The 21,276-nt window shown below is 42.8% G+C and overlaps 4 protein-coding genes and 1 non-coding gene across 5 annotated transcripts; 3 read left to right on the forward strand and 2 right to left on the reverse strand.

Moving 5' to 3' along the window:
• The first annotated feature begins 2,981 nt into the window (after positions 1–2,981).
• On the forward strand, positions 2,982–3,053 carry trnac-gca. Its single transcript has one exon. It is a non-coding gene; the product is annotated as a tRNA-Cys (tRNA).
• A 5,667-nt stretch (positions 3,054–8,720) lies between these two features.
• Positions 8,721–10,205, forward strand: LOC118322729 (cytochrome c oxidase subunit 6A, mitochondrial). The gene is made up of 4 exons (XM_035654492.1): positions 8,721–8,882; positions 9,317–9,392; positions 9,707–9,849; positions 9,978–10,205. Exons 2-4 carry the CDS (start codon positions 9,317–9,319, stop codon positions 10,065–10,067), a joined length of 309 nt encoding a protein of 102 aa, XP_035510385.1. The 5' UTR covers positions 8,721–8,882; the 3' UTR covers positions 10,068–10,205.
• Positions 10,200–16,958, reverse strand: armc5 (armadillo repeat containing 5). Its single transcript, XM_035654489.1, has 7 exons — positions 15,941–16,958; positions 15,824–15,854; positions 15,602–15,712; positions 14,477–15,371; positions 13,583–14,382; positions 13,071–13,203; positions 10,200–12,922 (listed from the first exon to the last, which is right to left on the reverse strand). Exons 1-7 carry the CDS (start codon positions 16,331–16,333, stop codon positions 11,410–11,412), a joined length of 3,876 nt encoding a protein of 1,291 aa, XP_035510382.1. The 5' UTR covers positions 16,334–16,958; the 3' UTR covers positions 10,200–11,409.
• A 189-nt stretch (positions 16,959–17,147) lies between these two features.
• si:dkey-66i24.7 lies at positions 17,148–19,159 on the forward strand. The gene is made up of 2 exons (XM_035654491.1): positions 17,148–17,375; positions 17,965–19,159. Exons 1-2 carry the CDS (start codon positions 17,282–17,284, stop codon positions 18,567–18,569), a joined length of 699 nt encoding a protein of 232 aa, XP_035510384.1. The 5' UTR covers positions 17,148–17,281; the 3' UTR covers positions 18,570–19,159.
• A 373-nt stretch (positions 19,160–19,532) lies between these two features.
• On the reverse strand, positions 19,533–21,267 carry LOC118322727. The gene is made up of 2 exons (XM_035654490.1): positions 20,756–21,267; positions 19,533–20,659 (listed from the first exon to the last, which is right to left on the reverse strand). The coding sequence occupies exons 1-2, from the start codon at positions 20,943–20,945 to the stop codon at positions 19,944–19,946; spliced, it is 906 nt and encodes a 301-aa protein (XP_035510383.1). The 5' UTR covers positions 20,946–21,267; the 3' UTR covers positions 19,533–19,943.
• Positions 21,268–21,276: the final 9 nt, after the last annotated feature.

Raw genomic sequence — 21,276 nt, forward strand, 5'->3', positions numbered from 1 at the left:
CACACACACACACACACTGGATTTTGTATTTTCTCCAGCATCTGAAAATTCACACCCTCTCTTTAGAATCTCTGTGCCATCAAGGAAAGAAAAAAAAGGTTAGATTGCATTTGAGCTAATGGTTCGCAATTTTCTGAAAGTCAGAAAAGTGCTACACATCTATCTCTGACTGTTTTAGTCAAAGCTGTTGCCATATTAACAAGTGAAGGGAAGGAAATAGAGGACAAAAAAGGAAAACATCAAAGCAACAGGGTTCAAAAATCCCTTCAGAAGACCAACAGCCAAAAAGGAAATTCTTCTCTGTGAAGACGGTGCTGAAGACCAAACACCCAGTGTGTCTGTCTGACTTTTGTGCCACTGTTAACAGAGGGACACACAAAGGGGTCAAGGGTTGTCACAAGTAATGCTCAAGATTATTTTTGGGGGGATTTTGTAGCTTTTACTAGATGGGTGCAGCTGAAGAGAGACATGAAAGTAGAGAGAGAGAAGGGGGAGGGGGATGACACGCAGAAAAGGGCCACAGATTGGAATCGAACCCAGGCCGCTGCAGTAATGACTTGTGGAGCACAAGCTTTACCAGATGAGCTAACAGGGCGCTCCCAAAACAAGTAATATGTGTGGTGAAATGTAATGAGGTAATGTTGAGGCAATTCTCAGGAAAAGTAAAGGATAACACTTGATTGTTGATGATTATTACTGCACATAATAATAATAATAATAATAATAATATAACACGAACACACTCAGACATATCATACAAACAGACATGTCCTCACCCCATAAATAAATACATTTGTGCATATTAATATGAAGACAGAAAAATGTTTTATTATGATTATTTTGTAGGAAAAAATTTGGTTTTGACAGATGGGTTGAACTCACAAACAAAACGCTGTGTCAAAGACTGAGAACAGACCTATTTGTCTTGGGTTTTTGTTAATAGAGCAAACATTACACCTTCTAAAACAAGACGGGGGAAATAATGAGAGCAAGCAAACAGAATCTGTTTAAGTAGCGTAAATATCCTGTTGAAAAAAGTACACTGGAAATTGCAAAGTAAACATTATTTCCTTTTTGTGTGTGTCGGAGGGGAGGTGGGGGGCTGTATAATTTAGTGAAAAACATACAACAATTAATGTTTAATGAGTAAATACACACGCTATACTGCTGTAGAAATAGCCCTCCAGGCTGCCACCTCAATTAAACCGTACTTTTCAAGGAGTTTCCAAGGCTTTCTACAGAAGAGCATTGTGATCTCAAACTTAAAACAGGTTGTCAGCTGTCGTTGCTGTTGAGACTGTGTACAAGAAGCATTAGCCCGTGGTGGTATCAACACCAAGCTTTAGGATCATCCTCATATCCTATAGTGTGGGAGGTCCCCATTAATAACAGCCATTTCTTAATGTAATGTTTAAGTTTATGACCTCAGGCACGGCAGTGCTCAATGCAAACGTCTGCCTGGAGAACCACATATGACGGTTCTGCTTTGAAAGAAGCCCGTTGTTTTTTTTTATGCCACCTGAGGAAAAGTCACATGTGCAGACCACCACATCGTCTTCCCTGGTGGTACCGAGCGTAAGACAATAACATAACCCACGTCTGAGTCATGACTCCTTCACCCGTGATTCACCTCCAAACATTTATCTGTCTGCATGTTTTGAGGGATCCCTATCAAAAAAAAACAACAACAACAACCAGATCCATAAGGAGAGTGTTGATTTCTCAAGACGGGATGTCGAAGCTTTGAAAAGAGGAGCTGATTGTTGCCTGGGGGGTGAGGCAGAGGTAGACTGTGTTGGCTCGTTTACCCAGAGAAGGGAGTGTCTGTGGAGACACATCTGGATGGTAGTTTCACTGTGGTCTGTCATATTAGAAACACTGTGTGCCCCCAATATTACAGTCTGTCCTTATGTGTCCTTTAAAGCCCCTACAAGGAACTGTATTTGGTTGTGCTTCCACCGCCTCGTTTCATTGATTTCAAGGGGAATCCGACCGAATCCAACCTAGTGGCAGGCATTGATAACTGCTGTAAACAGGGGCAGGTTGCTAGAGGATTAAAGATAGACTCAGGATTATGTTCACCAGTCACCAAACATAACAAATAACTTATAAAGCAGACCACTTAATTCCTGTATACCTGCTCATACCACAGTGGCAGCTTTGTGCTATCCACCCTAATATTCACCCATTTTGTTATCCTTGGCAGGGTCGTGGGGGCTGGAGCCAATCCTGCGTTGGGGAAGTTCAGTCTTAAAAAATGATTTAGCGGAGGGAACCTACGTGCAGAACATGCCATTGTGCAACCACAAACCCCAGCCAGCCCCCAAGTGGGAAACCACCTATTTGCTGTGTGGCATCAGTGCTAACCACTGCACTACCGTTGCTCTACATTAATGTTTAGGTGTAATCTTTAATTTTCTAAATTCAGTCTTAACTATTTTAAAAATTGCAGTAACTACAAAATCCAATCAAAGGCAAAGTGCAGTTACTTCGCTCTCTCTCGGTTTCTCAGAGCTTCAGCTGCCGTTAATTGCGGCTTCAATGTCTGTTAATCCTGTTTTCTAGACAATTTCAGGGCAACGTAGGAACTTAAACGAAGGGAATCGTCATGTTCTCCACTGGGAAGTAGTCAGGTGAAGGTATTACTGTGCTAGTGGTAACTAGTTAGACAGGACAAGATATCACTAAGCTAATTAAAATAAATGTGTCATAGGTTAAACCTCACAAAATAATACTTAAATTCTTAATTACTCATCTATTTAAACTTTTTACACATCCAACAACAAGAAGTACAGATTTAAGTTAATAAGACATCAAATTAGATTTAGAACTGTAGTTACTGAACTCATTTGGGGTCATAGGACAAAAAATTGGTCATGATTTTTAAGCCCTGAAAATTACTCAGAGAATTCATGTTTAATGAGCACATGACTGTGTAGGTGCTATGAGAAATTACAGCGGCACCATTTTCAACATTGTCAGGGGGTATAGCTCAGTGGTAGAGCATTTGACTGCAGATCAAGAGGTCCCCGGTTCAAATCCAGGTGCCCCCTATGTGTGCTTTGGACACATTCTTTGACCCTTTAAAAAAAAAAAAGCAAAATAAATAGTATTTCCTGATTCCACATAAGGATTTATGGAGGATGACACATTATGTGAGTATAAATACAAAAAATAACTTCAGTCAGTCTAAAGTTACTTAGATGTTAGCAAACTGTGGCTCAGAGGCAGAGCAGATATAGATACGTGCTATACAAGTACAGGTCCATTTACTATTTAAAGTTCTTTAGGGCACCACCCTTAAACAAGGGAAACGATAGCCAATAATTGATTGATCAGTCTCATAAACTACCCTCAAATATTATTTAAGAAATTGGATTAATAATAAAATTAATAACTATAACCAAAATCACTTTTAATAGTTAAAGGGTTCTACATAAAATACATTTTGCTGGCCAGTCAAAGAACTTTGAGGCCATTTTGCTCAGTTTCACTGTTAGCGTAGTTGGTCAGTCTTGTTAGGGCAGTACAGGCCTACTCTTTTCAAATATTTTACACACATCTGCAAATATAGATTTGCATAAACCAATTAAGGTACATTGGTTTATGCAAAGCACTGGATCATGCTTTCAGACGTCAAGGAAGGTGAGCCGAATGGAACTTGCTGATCTGCAAACATTTCGGGTTACTTTCCATTCAGCTTCTAAAGCAACTAAATGGTAATTTGCACACAATGTTAGCATGGAGCCAAGCTGATTTTTGTTTCTGCTTTTTTTTGCTACATCATTTGCTACACTGAGGTGCTGCTGTTCTGTAAGATTTACAGTATATATGACACCAGCTTCCTATAAAATACCCAGTGTGTCCATCAGCTAAAGTCTGATTTATTATACAGCTCACCTGAGGGATATTTCATAAAACCTACACAGCACATTTAGCTGGGATTTGGCTGAATTTAGTAATGACTTGGTTTTATGAAAGCGGTGGCACATAAGTTACCGTGGAGATTTATTCTGTGCAGTTACCCTGGCTTGATTAATCCCGGTGCCTTACCTACATTTATGTCATGTTCCTATGCATGTATTTGCCTTAATTTTATTAGCCTGAATGTAATGTTTTATTGCGGCAACCATATTCTCTTTTTTTACATAATACATGTTTTACCTAAGCATCCATTATGTAAAGCATCACTAAGTCTCTGATCGAGCTCCTGATCTGTTGAAGAAAGCCGCAAACGTGCATTTATCCAAATAACTTAAAGCTAGCTTCACCTAGTCTCACCTTCTCCGCCTGGCTTGCCTCAGTTGCTGTTGCAGTATAGTTTATTGTTTCCTTCTCACTTAAAAAATAAACCCAAATGTGCCACAAAAAGGAGGTTGGACGTCTTCATATTGTTGAATGAACAGCTTTTCTCTGGTAAAATAAACATCTACACTTTCACTCTTGAGAAAAGAACTCCAAAACAACTAGGATCTAGAATTTTTCTGGCAAGTTTTTCTTTCTTAGGCTCAGACTGGAACAGTTGTGTTTATTAGTGGTTTTATGCTTGCCTTCTTCCAGCTTGCAAGACACTGTGGGCCACCTCCAGGGGGCTTAATATTAGCGTTTGGCTCCATGGTGCGTGTACACATTAGGGGAAGAACACAAAGACCTACAGAGCAATGGTGCTGGCACACTCTTCATGCAGCTGAATCTGCATCTGGCTGAGCAGTTAGGCCAGAGGGAGTTTGGAGCTGATGTTAAATGGCTTTGTTATGTGTTTGTAACACTTTTTTTGGAAGACAAGGAAGTTTAATGGCATGGCTGTGCACAAGACTGGGAGTGTTAGTAGCCATGTGAATTTAACAGGTGCGTTTCCATCTCATCTGTGTGAATGAAAACCAGACTTGAGACTTGGTCCCACCTCTGTGCATTTTCACTGGCATGATTAATTCCAAAAATACCCTGAGATAGTCATATAAGTATATAAGTGTGCGGCTTACTTGCTGTGTCAGACTGTAAGTAAACATCCACACTGCAGACAAAAGACACTGAAGTCTCTTTCTACCCGCTCTGTCTGCACGGGACCTGCTGATGTGATGGACAGTGTATGGAAGTTTCCACTGTAGAGTAACATTGGCCCTTAAATCAACTGCTTTCTCCGACCAGGAAAGTGTTCATGGTGGATTCTGACTCCTTGTGGTTTGCGTGTTTACTCTACAAGCAATCAGTCACAACTAGAGACATCATAATTGCAGTAGCATGCATTAGATGACAGCATCTAATCATTTAAAGCCACAGTTTAAAATCAGTTCAGTCATGGAAGTGAAAGTTCAAGGCATAGTTCAGCATTAAGAAATATTTTTGTAATGTTTTTCTGCCTGGTTTGTATTTCCAAAACGAAAACATCCTGAAATGCGCCGCATAAAGAGAATAAAAAAAGTTCTCCGTCATCCAAAAACAACTTCAATAAAGGCCTTTGATGTGGGGGGCTCTGAAGTGAACGCAGGAATATGGTAGCCGAGTGCCCAGAAAAGATGGAGCCACACAGATTTACAAGGTAAAGATGGGACAGACAGGCTGCTTTCACCTCTGTCCAACATCACACACACTTACTGCATTGCACACAATCCACAGTTGTCTTTCTCTTGGCATGAAGTGTACACAGACAGGGGGGGGTGAGGGTGTTAGGGGATGTTGTGGAGGGTAAACCCACCTGAGCTCAGTTTACACACCATTTCATTCGAAAAACACACTTTAAGATTACTTAATTTGTATAAGTAGAAGCATAAGACAATACAGTCAGTCTGTGGTACAGAAACAAATATATAGAAATTAAATTTGTGTTTGTTTTATGATGTTGGCAGTCATAGTTTACCCATTTTACTATTTACACATCACTCTGTCTGTGTCTGTCCCGTGCACTTTGCTGTGTTGAGTCTACAGCGTTTCCTCCGGCCGCTGTGCGTTTATAAACTCCACGCCCATCGATGGAAACGCTGTACTTCATCAGGTTCAGGTAGACGGCCTGTTGAATCGGCTCCTTCTGTATGAGGCAACAAAAAAAACGGCTGTGCTCAATACTGGAGAGGCCTTCAGCTAACATGAGTGTTTTGAGGGGTAAAATAAAGTGAACTGTATTTAAAACTATTAGTGAATGGTCAAACAACAAAATTAAAATGATCATAATTAAATAAAGCATTAAAAAACTATTACTAGCAGCTTTGTGAGACTGCACAGTGGACCTTTAAGCTTAATTCTAACATCAAATGTTAACATGGTAATAAGTGTAACATGCTGATGTTTAGCAGATATGATGTTTACCATGTTCACCATCTTAGTGTACCGTGTTAGCATGCTAACATTTTATATGATCAAGAGCAGTGCCAATTCAACTGTTCAGATTACATTTCAACAACCCGTCCTAGCATTTACTTATTTCTCTAAAGAAAATCATGAAGCACTGTAGCACGGACCATGCTTCATGTTATTAGTTTGAAGGCTTCTGATTGTGGCTGATATCTAACTCTTGCTCCTACGTGGTGTGAATGCAGTTATCCCAAGTTGCTTTGGACAAAAGCATCTGCCAAATGAAAGTCAATATCCAATCGACCTTTTCTGATAACATCTCAACAACCCTTGAAAGCACTTGCTCTCATTTCTTTATAAAAAGAAATCTTGGATCAAAGCGGTGGACTGACTGCATAGACTTAGGTTCCTATTTCTACATCTAATTTCTGACTACTTCTTACAAATACATGTGAAACTGGAGATTTTGGCTTCTCCGATTCCAGCAGCACACCTGCAGCACATGCAAATCTGCCAGTACATGTCTGTACACTGAGTCTTCAAACTGAGATGGAGTTTAACCTCTGCCAACAGTAACACAAGGGCTAGACGTTCAGACTGCATGACGGGCTGACATCACTGCTGGCTCTGGCTGCTGTTTGCACTGCAGCCCGATGCTGCCCAGACCGAGACGACAGAGGCATTACTAATAGTGTAAAAATCAAGAATTAACACTCAACAGAAGGGAGAATATTCTACAAAAATACTGAATTCAAACCGCACAGACGGTCAGATATTTTATAATAGTATGAAAAAAGCAGGAAACATACACTTTTTTTTACAAACCATAAATGCTGCATTTAGTAAGTTGTAAAATGGACAAAAAAAATCTACTTTAATACTAATTAATACACATACTGTGTGGGAAATCCAAATGTATAACACAACTGTTACTCTAAAGGTTATACAGAGCCACAGTGGTGGCTGAAGAAGTAAATAAACCTTAAATATTTTTATATATATCCTATATTTTTAGTTTAACCCGCCTGTGTTATAAACGGTGACAAATAAGACTACTCTTGGGTATTCAGTTCACACAAAAATGCACATAGTCACTTAACTCCTGCTGCCTCACTTCAGGAAGTAAGGATCATTATGAAATATATGATGACAGTGCAGATTTCACAATCAATACTGGGCCAGATATCAGGGTGAGACAACTACATAATTATGCATTTTGAGTGAAATATTTTCTTTATTTACTCCACTCACTCCTGAAAATTAGACAGCTATGTTATGCCCTTGCACACTACTGAAAGATGTGCATCAGAGAGGATTTCTAAGTGGGAACACTGTATACCTGCATAGACCCCTGCACTACACCACTGCAGAGTCACCTCAGCAATCCAAACTAGTGAACTCTAACCAAGAGGAAAGAAGCAGAAGTGAGCCTGTACAACTCAAATGACCAACGATTAGGAGTCTACAGGATGTTTAAAGACAGCGTGCTCATGGCAACACTTCCCCCTGGTGGATAGTCTATCTATAAGGTTAAAGGTTTTTAACTATACATCATTAAAATAGTCTCTTCTATGTGTTATTTTTTCACATAAGGTCACAATTCTGAATTCTGATTACAAAAGAATCAAGACTCAGTTATTATGAGACTTGTGAACCAAACAGTACCTCAGCCTTGTGCAATTTGTATGATTTCATGTCTTATACACATACTTCCAAGCTTTTCCTCTTTCCACTGAACTGCCAACTGACAGCCCACTTAAATGAAACACTTATATACATTTTTATTTAAGATTTGTGTTGTTTTTTCACTTGTAAGTCTAAACATGTGCAAATAACCCTTAATAAGTCATTATAGCCTGGGACAGCAGTGTAAGTTTTCCTGTTAAAACAACATATACCAAGAGATTTTCTAACTATAGCAAGATAAGTTATTTGATGTTATGTGTCAGATGTTGTTACATGTAACAGCCAAAGAGCCAAGAGAGCCTAGATAAGACTTACTTACAATCAAAAACTTTTATTGAAGTAATGTTTTCATAGTAAATCCAACAGGACTTACCTTATTTCAATATATGATATCAGTGTTCATCTAATCTTGACGCAAGACATACCAAAAAGGATTTAAAATAACAGGTGATTAATAAATTTTTCTAAAAAGCCAATAAGCTGAGCAACAGGTGCTTTCAGTGAACGACTGCAAGGACTCACTGACTTTCTCCGCTGCTCTCTAACTGAAACCAAAAATGAAAGCAAACACACAGGTTGTGTCAAAAACTTTATGCCCTTTCCATTAATGTGTGAGATTAATCAGCCGTCTGCTATTATTTCAGGCTGAATGTCCTTAACAGCAACCACCCCCTTCCCCCCCATACCCTTCTTCTTCATCGAATAACGGCCCGCCTTTGCACTTGCCCAAATATAAACTTTCTTGGCACAGCGACAGACTGAAATGGGGAGGAGTCTGACACACTGAGTTCAGTTTAGGACAGACTGAAGGACAAACAAGCAGGAAGGAGGAATTTCAAAAAGCAACGTGTTTTCCAGAAAAATATCAAAATATTAAAGCATACTGCATATTGCCTGCCTGAAGAACAGTAAGTTTTTACCTGATTTTCTTGTATTTAAGTTACAGAAGAGTTAACTACCACTTCTGATATGCAGCAACACTAGTAGGCCCAGCCTCAACTGCCTGCTGCTTTATGATATTGTTTGTTTGTAGAGGGTCATAGGACAGATTTCTTCTGAAAATGATTTTATTTATGAGAAATATGTCATATTTAAAAGGGCTGTGCAGAGGTTCTCTTTAGTTGTCTTTAGTTATTATTTCAACAGTGGTCTGTTGTGTGTTTTGGCTCAGTGAAAAGCTTATAAAGGCTTATTGACACTGAAAAAAATAAAATAAACTTGGGTCACGCTATTTTCTTCATCTTTTTTCCTGCTGCATTAAAATAAGGATTAATATATATATATATATATATAAATAATATACTGCAAATGTTTGTCAATGTTTTTCCTTTCACCTCTACAGATGTCTCTGTCTCCAGCCGCCTTGGCCGCTCGTCGAGTGTTTGCTGCTGCGTCACACTCGAGCCATGAGGGAGGAGGTCAGTGTGTCTTTACATAAACTCTCAACCAAACACAACCAAAAAGCATCAAAAGCCTCCAGATTCAGAACTTCTGCATGCAACTGCACCCGAGTCACATACAGTCAGAGCCTTTTTAGTTGAACATTAACTGAAATGTCTGCAAAGCTGGCAGCGGTCCTGCACATTCATGCTCTTTGGCAAATCATCACGAATTATGTTTTATTATTGATATGGACTCTGTATACACAGCTGCTATAACTCATTTTTCCATTTTCCGCATGTGCTACTTAGTGCTTCGGTCATGTACTTTCACTGGTTGTGTTTTCCCACAGCGAGGACCTGGAAGATACTGACCATTGTGTTGGCCATTCCTGGTGTTGCTGTCTGCATGGCCAACGCCTACATGAAGATGCAGGCGCACTCACATGAGCAGCCAGAATTTGTGCCATATCCTCACCTGCGTATCCGCACCAAGGTGAGTCTCAAACGCCTGTACCCATGTACTCTTTCAGCAGGATTTACAAAACACCACTTCCTCCACCACTGAATAAATGCTCTGCCATGAATATAACAGTTAACTTGTGCGTCGATGTCTCCTTCCAGAAATTTCCCTGGGGCGATGGAAACCACAGTTTGTTCCACAACGCTCACACAAATCCTCTGCCCGATGGCTTCGAGAGCTCCCATCACTAAGAGGATCGGTCACATTTCTCTGCACTGCTTCCAATCAGCAGCGTACTTGGCTTAATTATACTGACCGAGGGGCCACGCCGCACCGCCATCGAGCGATGCACCCACACAGGAATAAAACCACTTTGTGCTGTATTACAATGAGTGCCATGTCTTTTGTTTAATTCAGAGTAGTGCTCAATTTAATCAACCCTCAAGACGTATAGAAAAAAAAATGTTCTATTTTAAGTGTCACAGCAGAATGGGCTGCTCTCTCTTATGGTGTCTATACACTACCACTAGGGGCCGCCAAAGACAGGCTGGTTTAAATCCGGCCTAAATACGAGCCTTTAAAGATTAAAAGCAGGCTGGTAATATATTCTGTATTTTTCTTGCTGCCAAACAATTTCATGAAAAGACCAAAACCAACAGTGAATTGATCTACTACCAAGTACCGTCCGTGACGCCACAGTTCCTTCGTTTCCATGAACATACTCACTGTTTATTTTATCCATCCTGCTGGCCCACATACTCACTAGAGCACCAAACGTGTATTAATCCACTGCTGAAAATAATCCCCAACAAATGCACTATTTATTCCTGTTTGAATAATGTTTGCTAAAAACTACAGTGCCCAGCTGTAATATTTAGCCTTTTTCTTAAATCTAATTATATATTCATGACCTATTTTAAGGAATCAATGGGCTTGAAACAAGATTGCGAAGTTGGAAAGTATTGAGATGGACCAAAACATTGTTGGTTTTGGTCTTTCAGAAGAAAAAATTGTGGCCATTTTCTATATCCACACTCCAACAAGAGAAAAACAAAAGCAAAAGTGATATTCCAACAATATATTCAGTGGCATAAATTAATATGGGACAGTTGGAATCTATACACTGTATATCTGCTAATCAATATTATCTCTATGTACAAATAAACAACTGGCTCCTAAACCAACCCTGATAATTCCAGTACTTCCAGCTAAATGACATTCATGAAATGCATTGCAGACATTTGCTTATTTGTTTACCACATTAAAAAAAAAAAAAGAGGGAGAAAAAAAAAAATCCACAATACAAATGTCATTAGAAATGAATCCAACAACAGTAAATTATGATACAATTATGTCATGCTGGGACGGGCTACAGTTTATATCAGATTACATCAAAACTAAATAGAAATTTCTGCTTCCAGTTTACGAAAATAGATCAACAGTCGGTCCTGTTAGTGCTGAAGAAATTCATACAGCATGTTTTTTTTAGATAATAGTGTGGCTGTCGTAACCTGAACATAAAATTAATACGATGGCAACTTAAGATGTGCCTTCTATATTCATGCCAACGTCACTCAATAGTTCCCTCCTTGCTCAGCTCAGAGCTTCTGTGGCCAGACTTAGCAGATCCTGTTTCAGAGTCTCTGTACAGTCGGCCTCTCTGGCAAGTCGGCGAAAGCAATCCCCGACGAGGGAGGAGGACGAGAAGGGCCGAGGGCAGTCCTGACAGCCCAGCAGCAAAGACAGGCAGGTGCGACCCAGTGCTGGGTAGCTGTACCTCTGGGAAAACCAGTACACCTGGGGGAGGAGAGCAGCCAGGGCCCCACCTCCTGAATTGGCTTCTGAGGAAGAAACGGAGTCCCGAGCTGCTGGTTTCAGAAGCTGTGCTGAACTTTTCATCAAGTTCTTTGGTCTGAGCTTCAACTCTTGTGGATCCAATGATTTGTCCCGCACTGACGCACAGCTTGATTTGGAAACTGGAGTGACACTCTTGACACACTTGTGGTCTGTTGTTGTACCGAGCCCCCTGCTGGCCTTCAGACCTGTTCCAGCAGAGGAGGTTTTATTACAGTCTGTCTGGTGTGGGGAACCGTTCGGTTTCCTCGTCTGTCCTGGTAAATGCTCCGTTTGCGCTTCACAACCAGTCAATTCTAGCTCAGACGTTCGATTGGCCAGGTTGTCCTCTGCAAACCCGAGGCCTTCTTGGTCCATCTTAGATGCGGCCTTTTCGGCGTTGTCCTCTGTGGGAGCTGATGCAGCTCGACGAGCGGCCTTTGTGGAGCAGGACAGGAGAAGAGACACACATAGATCCTCCAACTCTCTCTGCAGCTCAGTCACCAGGAATCTGCACGCTCCAATCATCACTTCGCCTAAAGTTGTTTTCTGGAAAGCCAAGTTTCCCTCCGAGTGATCCTTTGTCTGTGTTTGGCAGATGCCCAGTCCTTCACGGACCAGTGTGTCCAAAATCTGACACTGTCCTCTCCTACTTCCTTCATCACCTTCTCTTGTCTTTTCTGTAACCTTGGTGAGGCGACATCCATGCAGGTAGTGAAGAACTGGTAGCAGCATACCTGTGCTGACATCTTTAATGCGGATGGCTTCTTCTGCATTACCCTGAGCTTCTCCAAATCCGCCTTTCAACAGAGCCCAAAAGTATTCAGAGCTGGCCCCATCTGTCCCCTCCGCCCCGGCCACAGCCTCCCTGTTGGCTGAAATCTGAGTCCCGTCGTCCAGCAGCAAGAGGAGGTCAAAGTTCGAGACTCCATAAGGACAGATGTCAGTCATGCGAGGCTTCTTCGAAGGAGGAGGTGAAACGCTGTCAGGTTTGCTGACTGACTGTGTGGTATTTAGACTGAGATGTTTTTTGTGTAGCTCCATTTTGAGGCCACCCATCAGGGTGGACAGGCATCCAGTCAGGAGGGAGAAGTACAGCGAGTGGAGCTGAGAAGTCAGGCCTACATGCGGTGAATTAAACCAGTCAGACAGCAACTTTCTACATTCGGTGGGGTTGTCTTCATCCACGTCATCGTCATCGCAACCGAGGGGCTGCAGAGCCAGGAGTAGTCCACCGTTGTCCAGAAGAAGCTTCTTCAACAGAGACTTGTTGCTGTTGGAGAAAACATCAACAAATACAGTTTTTTTAGATCACCTCCACTAAACAACAAGACAGAAAAGAGCTTTTATGGCATTTAAAGTCATTACATTTCAGATTATCTTGATTACTGAGCTCATATTCATATAGATGCACTACTCACCTGCTGATCAATGGCAGAGACAGCGCACAGTTCATCTTGTCAGACTCAGACCCTGACAGCATCACATGGGCCAGAACCCCAGAGCCAAATCCAGACTCACACTGGACTCGCAGATTATTGAGAAGAGCCAGGCCTATAGGGACAGTGCACAGTTATAAACTGCTCTTGAATCAAATAAAAATAAAAAAAATGACCCAATTTTGTGTTTAATTATATAAAAGTTAGTTCTCGAGTATTGTTCATGTTAGAGGAAGGGATAAGTATTGAGCATCAGCCAGATGTGACCCTGATCAATTAAATATGTAAGCTTTATTTGTCAATTTCATTAAGAAATTCACCACTTTTTTTATCTATTACTCTCCACTACTAAGAATACAAGATTAATAAATTATTTAAATAACATTTATCAGTGAACTTTTGCTACCACAGCTATTTTAAAACAGCTACCAGATTTATGGGTGAAATCATGGCTGTTAGTTACTGTGTCACTGATTTTGCGACCTTTATCTTACCAAGTTGTTTAACTTTGGCTTTCACTCGGTCCGTCTGCCTCTCCTGTGCCTCATATTCTCCCCGACTCTGGCACAGATGGTGACGAATCAGCGCGACCGAGCCGGTTCTGACCAGCGCCTGCAAACAGTTTGGGTTGCAGCTGAGTCGGCACAGCATACGGAGGCACCTGCTGCTGGGGTCCTGGTGCTGGGTGAGGTAGTAGAGCAAGCCGGACATGATGCCTGAGCTGACCAGAGCAGTGCTTGGGTCGGTGGCGTGGGAGAAGCGCGACAGCAGCAGCAGGATGGGCGACTCGGGCGTCCAAGGTTCAGGGTGGTATGGGTGGTGGTAAGCCATCGGGCGGGGCAAAGACGGAGGAGTTTCAAGAGTGACCTTAGTCAAACAAGCTGCTGAATGAACACGCTGCCTCCTTCTGTGAGGGGATGAGAACTTTGATGGAGAGACTGGTGTTTGGGTGGTTTTAGTGGGAGAGGAGATAGTGGAGGAAGAGGGCTGGGTTTGGGGTGTGAGTACACTGGAAGGTTGAGGGCTAGAGGGAGGCGGATCGATGATTTTCAGTGAGGGTGACTGGACCGAAGAGGACACAGCGGGAGGCTGAGCGGCTTTTTTAGAAGTGGAAGAGGCCGTCGAGCTGGAGGGAGAAGAGTTTTTAAGAGAGGAAAGGGAATCCGGATTCGGAGAGGAGGTCTGAGGGGATGAAGACGGTGGCATCTGAAGACTTCCCCATTCCCCTTCAACACCAGAGGAATCCAGCAGGTCTCCTTCTGAAGAGATCAATCCCTCAGACACCAACCAGGACCTGAACAGAAAACAATAAGCATGTAGATAAAGAATACAAAACAGGAGGATAATAAAAGAACTCACAAGAAAAAAAACAGATGCATTTTCCATACCTGAGACTTAAAAAGCTCGATGAACATAGACCTTGCTCCCTACCGGCTTCCTCCTTCTTGCAGCCCTCGGGAGCAGGAAAGTCGAAGGAGTCAAAACACGAGGAGGGCAGGAGCTCAGTGGGAGACATGCTGGAGGAGAGGCTCACGTCCATCTTCTCCGCAGATTGTTCCTCTCCTCTGGTGAGCTCGACCAGTCGTGCAACAAGCAGAGGGACCAGCCCGAGCTCTTGCAACTGCTCCATAGCAGATTCGTCAAAAACAAAGTCTACACAGGCCAGGATGGCGAGTCTGGAAAGGGGATGGCTGTGATGTGCAGCCAAAAAGCCAATTAGCACCTCCAATCCGCCACTCTCCTTCACCTTGGCCCGGTTGACCGCCTCCTTGCAGCACAAGCACAGAGCCTTGAGGAAGACTCCAGACTTTAGTGGGTCCCTCTTGATCTCCTCTGTGAACTTCGGAATGACCCCCAGCGACCCCACGAGAGGGCGCAGGCAGCCTTGGGTGCACACGTTGGCCAGGGTTTTCAGCGCCAGCTCCTCGAAAGGTTTACCACTCTCCCCCGACGCCATGGCGCTGAGCTGAGCGAGGACGCCAGAACGGGACACCTCCCTGGCGCATTCGACGCCACAACCCCGGGTCAGCTCGTGGAGGGTCCTGAGCGCGGCGCGCCTCAGCCCCAGGGGATATTCTGGAGCGACGAGAGGGGCAAGAGCAGATAAGGTGCCTTGGGTGAGCAGCGACAGGCGGTTGGAGGGCGTATCGGAGAGGTAGAGGAGAGCGCGAGCAGCCGACTGAGCGCACTCCAGTTTAGGACAGGTGTCTTTGGGTGGAGCGGCTGTGGGGGAGGACGGGGCGGAAGAAAGAGACACACAAAGGAGGAGAAGGGGAACACCACCTGTAAAAAAAACAAACAAAAGTGTTAATATATCTCCACAAAAAGTTACGTGAGAAGAGATTTCCCTATTTTAGGCACATGTGACCTCAGCGTGAGTGTTAGGAAGTGTTATAATCAACATTAGAAACGAAACAAAAGAAGCTTTTAAGCTGCAGCTCATTTTAAATGCGGAGAACTGCCAACTTAAAATGATGCAGTCAGACCAAATGAGCGAGACATTTCAGACTTACCAGCAGAGTGGATGAGCGCAGAGCTCTCTGGATCCATGGCCAAGTTTCCCAAAGCTCGGGCTGCTCGGTTCTGGACGGTCTCCAGGGCCACATTTCTCTTCAGGATGTCCACTAAGGCGGTCGAGAAAGGCCATTAATTGTTAAAATACCAACATTTGATAAAAGATTACAGCAAAACCCACGTTTTAAAAAGTCCTAATAAGAAAGTAAACTATCACTTACCGACTATATTTATTCCATCGTGCTTACGGACCTACAGTGGAAGACATTTGACATTTTATTCTTTTTTTAAACACATAAAAACATTCAATACTTTCTCATTTACTGCTTTTACGTTACCTCTATACGCGTCTCCAGCTCGGTGCAACAGTTTGCCAGGATGCTCAGAGCCAGGTCCACGGTTTTCCTGGAGCAATCTGGGTGTTTGAGCAGGTCCAGCAGGGGCCGGAGACCACCTTGACTTCTGAACCTGGCAATGCCAGCCTTGTCCCCCTTGATGTGCTGAGTCCGGATCGCGACCAGGGCTCGCCACTGAGACACTCTGGACCTCTTGTCCATTTCTCTGCCACTGCCGGACTCAGCCTTGCCATGCCCGTGGTGTTCAGCCCCTGATCCGGGTTTGGAGAGGTGAGCAAGGCACCAGGTCAAAGAGGACTCTGGTGATGTTGGGTGTCCTTCTCTGGAGGGTGGTCGAGATTGTTTCCAGTCACCTGGCACAGGTGAGGCTGCCATTGTCCCTCTTCAATTATGTCAATCTGTGCTCCTCTCAGTGTAGACAGTAATTATCCAGCCTGTAGGAGCATCACTGGGCGCTTCCAGTGAAATACTGACAAATTAAACATGTCCTTTCACTTTAAATCCCCACTTTAGTTAAGTTCTTTATCAATAGGTGCTCTTAATTACTTCGTTCGTATTTATTTTTTTGTTTTTTTAAAGTTTCCGCAAAAAAAAAAAACATTCTTGCGTGGTCTACAGAAAACTACAGAAAACTACAGATACCAAGAAATAGGAGAAGTTGTACCACCTGACGCCGCACGTCCTGACGGGAGATGGAGTCCCAACAGCTCCGGTCCACTCCCTTAAAAACAGGCCTACATCGTGAGAAGGCCGAACCAGCGTTATTCTACGTAATGGCCGTGTATTTGCTCAATGTAACACATTTTGCCACATCAAATGACGAATTAAACCTCTATTTGATCAGTGTTTTTTCACCACTGGCCGAATAATTTTTGTGAAACAAAATGCAATCGCCTGTGTTAGCCGCTAACGCCATCTTTAGCCAAACAACAAAACAGGGGCGGTCGAGGGAGGGAGCAGGGAGTGAAGAGGTGGGTCGGTTGGATATCTGCTGGGAGTTGTAGTTCAAATGACGCCGCCGTTCCTATCCCCCCCAGTGAATTCCCTTCGTTAAAGAACTACATTCCCCTTGACAGCGACAAAAACGTACCTAGCGGTTAGCGCCTCGGAGCGTTTAGGGATTGTAGTTCAGTTAGTACGCCAGTAAACGGAAAAGCCCGTTAGTAGCAACCGAAACGGACTACAATTCCCGAGCAGTTAGGTAACGTTGTTATAGTCATCGTTTTACTCGATGCGACAAAACGCATCGCTGCCTCTGAGAGGTTGTTAAACTCCCCGATAAATACCCCACAAATAATAATAATTAAAATATGGTTTGACAACATGGAGGTACTCGAGACGATCGTGATACAAAGCAGCGAAGTGGAGGGAAAGGAAACGGTCGTGTCGAGTGCGGACACCGATAAAACCAAAGCAGGTTAGTGCAACGTGAAGTTAAACAGCTTTTCATCCAGTCATCGCATGAAGCGAGGAGGGCTTGATGAGTGCGCAGTCTCTGCCTATTGCTGTTATTATAGCCATAAACCGTGATCCATACAGGGACAGGTACATTAATGAGAGTTTATATAGGTGGGTGTGTTCATTTATCACCTCGAATTGGTGTTTTAATGTAAGATATTCCTTTATTTATCCCCCTTTTAGGAGAAATTCAGTTTGAACACAGCAGCAATAGGGCAAAGTAGTGCAAAAAAAAACAGAATAAAGAATATCACACATAAAAATATTGGTAATATTATTAATATTAGAAGATATAAAACTATAATTTAAAGTATTTACACTATTTTTTGTTCAAGTAGGACATGGAGTGCAAAATATGAGCAGGAATTTAAACTTAACTAAAACTGAAAAAAGTGGAAATTAAATATAAATAGTGCAAAAGGTTTGTGCGTTGTATGTAGGACAAGCTATGTTAAATAAATTAATACACTTAACAGGTTAAAGGTTCAGTGCGAGGTCACGTGAGTTAAAATAATGTTTTAATAACGGTTTTGTTTTTCCCTCTCTAGAGTTTATATGGACCCTGCAGGCCACCTGGCACCTTGTCAACACCCGGCTTGAGATGGATCAGGCTTTCGACCAGCCGGTGTGCAAGAAAAAGAAACTTTGGGAGATGGTGGCAGAGAAAGTGAACGCCAAACTGAGGGAGTCAGAGGTCACCGACGTCACCGTGAAGGCGTACGAGTGTGACCTCAAGTGGAGGAACATGCTGGCCACGTACAGGAAGAACAGCGAGCGGGCCAAGAGGCTCGGGGCGGCCAGCGTCCACTGGGAGTTCTTCAAGGCCATGCACGAGGTCCTGGGTAAGAGCCGGGAGGAGATCGAAGCCCAGAGAAGGGCGAAGCTCAGCGGGACGAGAGTGGGCAAGGCCATGGCGAGCAAGAGGTTTACCCCCATCCTCCCCACACCGCCCACGACAGCCGCCCCTTGCTCTGCCCGGCCTCCACAAGACGTCCTCCAGCTGTACATGGAGCTGCAAGAGAGGAAGATGAACATGTGGGCCCAGCAGAAAGCTCTGGAGGAGAGGAAGATAGAGGCCATTAACAACCTGGCACAGGCCATTTCCAGCCTGGCTCAGAAGAACACTACACAGATGTCAAAGGATGGACATTAGGGTCCTTTTGCTCTTACCAAAAACTTAAATGGTGCTGCAGCAGGAAAAAACTGTTTGCAATATATGTTTTTAGATTGGTCTTGTTGGCACATTTTTACTGTTACCGTTTTTTTTAAAGGATAAAGGTTTGGCCAGTCTGAATTCTGTAGAGCTGCATAAAAAGAGACTTCATGTTACATAAAATGGGACATATTGGACACAGACTCTTCAGTCGTCCTTTTCTTTTGATGTATAGATTGAATCAACTATTATTTTTATACCGAGACAGACTTTATGACAGAATTATGGTTCATTGTAGAGTAAGAAAACCTAATTTTACTCATTAATAAGATTAATATAGGCTATAAATGTCAACAACCTCTACAAGAGTGTTATTTTCTGCATTGGCCCTTTAAGCAAGCTGATGGAAATGACACGATTACAATCATTTGTCAAGAAAGGTCATAGTTAGACTAAAACTTCAATAAACATATTTATAACCTATTATTATTATTCTTAAGAGGTATCAACTGTATTCATAGACACACTTTGACTGATGTATTAATAACATACACTTTTTTTTGTTCCAATAAACAATCCTGCAATAAATACTACATTTGTGAACGTTTTGTGCGCCTCCCTGTTCACATTTGGTGGTGGACAGAATATTAGTGGACAATTTACTGTTTTATCTTTAAGTTTTACTGAAAGTAAAGAGTTATAGTACCTTGAAGCTGGAGCCCGTCGGTGTATAATTAGAATTACAAAAGTTTACTGCCCTCCGGTGGTCACAGTGAGGAGCTGAAACACTACATTTTATTTGCAGTTAAGTTTTAATATTAGTATAATAATAATATAGATTACAACTAAAGTGACAACAGTATTATCAATAATTGTATTAACAAAGTTGTTTTAAATACTTTTTTAGATTAGTTTAACCTGGTAATGTTTATACCAGTGTAAAGGTAGACATAACAGCATATATTCACATTTAATATTATTTATTCATTGACTTTTTTATTGTTTTCTGGAGCCTGCATGCACTTCCACTCTGAAACATAATGGCATCTATTATTCTGATTAACTTTTGTGAATAAAAGTCTAACTTTGGGATTAAGCCTACGTCCATGTCAGAAAAACGAGAATTAAATCTTTTTTTAAATCAGTCCTAAAGTCTATTTGTCATCCCGATTATAGTAAACCACAGTAATAACGAAGCATTCTCCAGATTTACTATGGAAAACTCCCACAATGCAACCTATCCCTGTATTCTGATAGCAGCAATGAGTATTATGTGTGTTATATATGCAGACAGACTGTTAAAATAAACCTTTTATATCACAGAACTGCTCATTTACATCTATAAACACAAGTTTTCCAACAGGCCTCGTCACATCACGCGCTATCACAACCACAGTTTTTAAGCAACAGATCTGAGATGGCGTCGCGTCTGCGTGCACCCTCGTCGTCCACCTCCCCCTCTCCCTCTCGGCTCACGTCTTCATCTTTCTCAACTTCCCCTTGAACCGCTTGTCCCATGTCCAGAAACACATTGTGCAACACGCAGGCAGTCAGCACAACGGCTCTGGCTCGATCGTAGTTCCCAATATCCAGATACCGGAGCCTCTGAAACCTGGCTCTCAGGTTGGAGACAGCCTGATCCAGGAGGTGAAAATGCTCCTCCAGTGTCTTGTTGAAGAGCTCTTCTTTTAGTCCGAGACTTCCTGAGTACGGAGTTAAAATCTGAGGCGTGAGCGGGTATCCGGCTCTGGCCACGAGGCAGGAGCCGGAGGGCATCAGTTCAGGATCCTGTCGGAGTTTGTCCCTCAGAGCGCCGCCTCTGTCCACATCTGATCCTCTACTGATTCTGCAGTGCAGGAACCGGCCCTTACGGTCGCACACGAGCTGAAGGTTCAGCCAGGAGTCGGGGTGGGCCTCCTTCTTCATCCTCTTCACCTCAGGCACTGCGCTCTCCACGTCATGTTTTCCTATTGGCAGGCGGATAGGGATGCGGATGTGTCCCAAGACTCCCAGGACCTGAGGGACGACTTGCTCCTCTTGTTCCTTCTCTGAACCTGCGAGGGGGACGAGGGTATCTACAGCTTCTGCACCTGGAGAACAGAGAGGAAATACCCCAAACATTATCACTTTCAACCCCCTTTTTTTTCCCACTCAAATCACTCACAATCATCCAACAGATCTCCCACCGACTGGCCATCTGATCAGCGTCTCTTCCAGCGTGTTGATGCGCTCGCAGAAAGAAAAGAAGATCCTGTGGATGTTTCCTTTCTCCAGGTGGAAGCGGCGAGACACCGAGCGGTAGCTGACACGCTCGGTGAGCAGAGTGAGGGACAGCAGGACGGTGTGGGACAGGGATAGGCGAGCTCGTCCGGCCATTCGAGCCCTGGATTTGGAGCTTTGAAGCAGGTCTGCGATGTGCTGATGAGGGGAGAAAAAAAGAAAATGTTAACAGCAACTAACTTCTCTTTGTCCCGTGCTGATTGTTAATAAATATTAGTGCTGCTTTATACAGTAAAAACATCATACTGCAGTTATTTTGACCCATATTGCAAATGTGACATGATTCACAATTAGTGTGGGAATGATCATTTTTGTATCACAAATTTAATATACACTTTAAACTCATGATGATGTTGCATTTTTAGGGGGGGGTCTGTACCAAACAAACATGTTTTCTTACATGTGGAGAACAAGATTTGTAGGTCAG

The sequence above is a fragment of the Morone saxatilis genome, unplaced genomic scaffold (genome assembly GCF_004916995.1).
Source record: "Morone saxatilis isolate NCDOM2014 unplaced genomic scaffold, NCSU_SB_2.0 Contig14, whole genome shotgun sequence".
Classification (NCBI taxonomy): Eukaryota; Metazoa; Chordata; class Actinopteri; family Moronidae; genus Morone; species Morone saxatilis.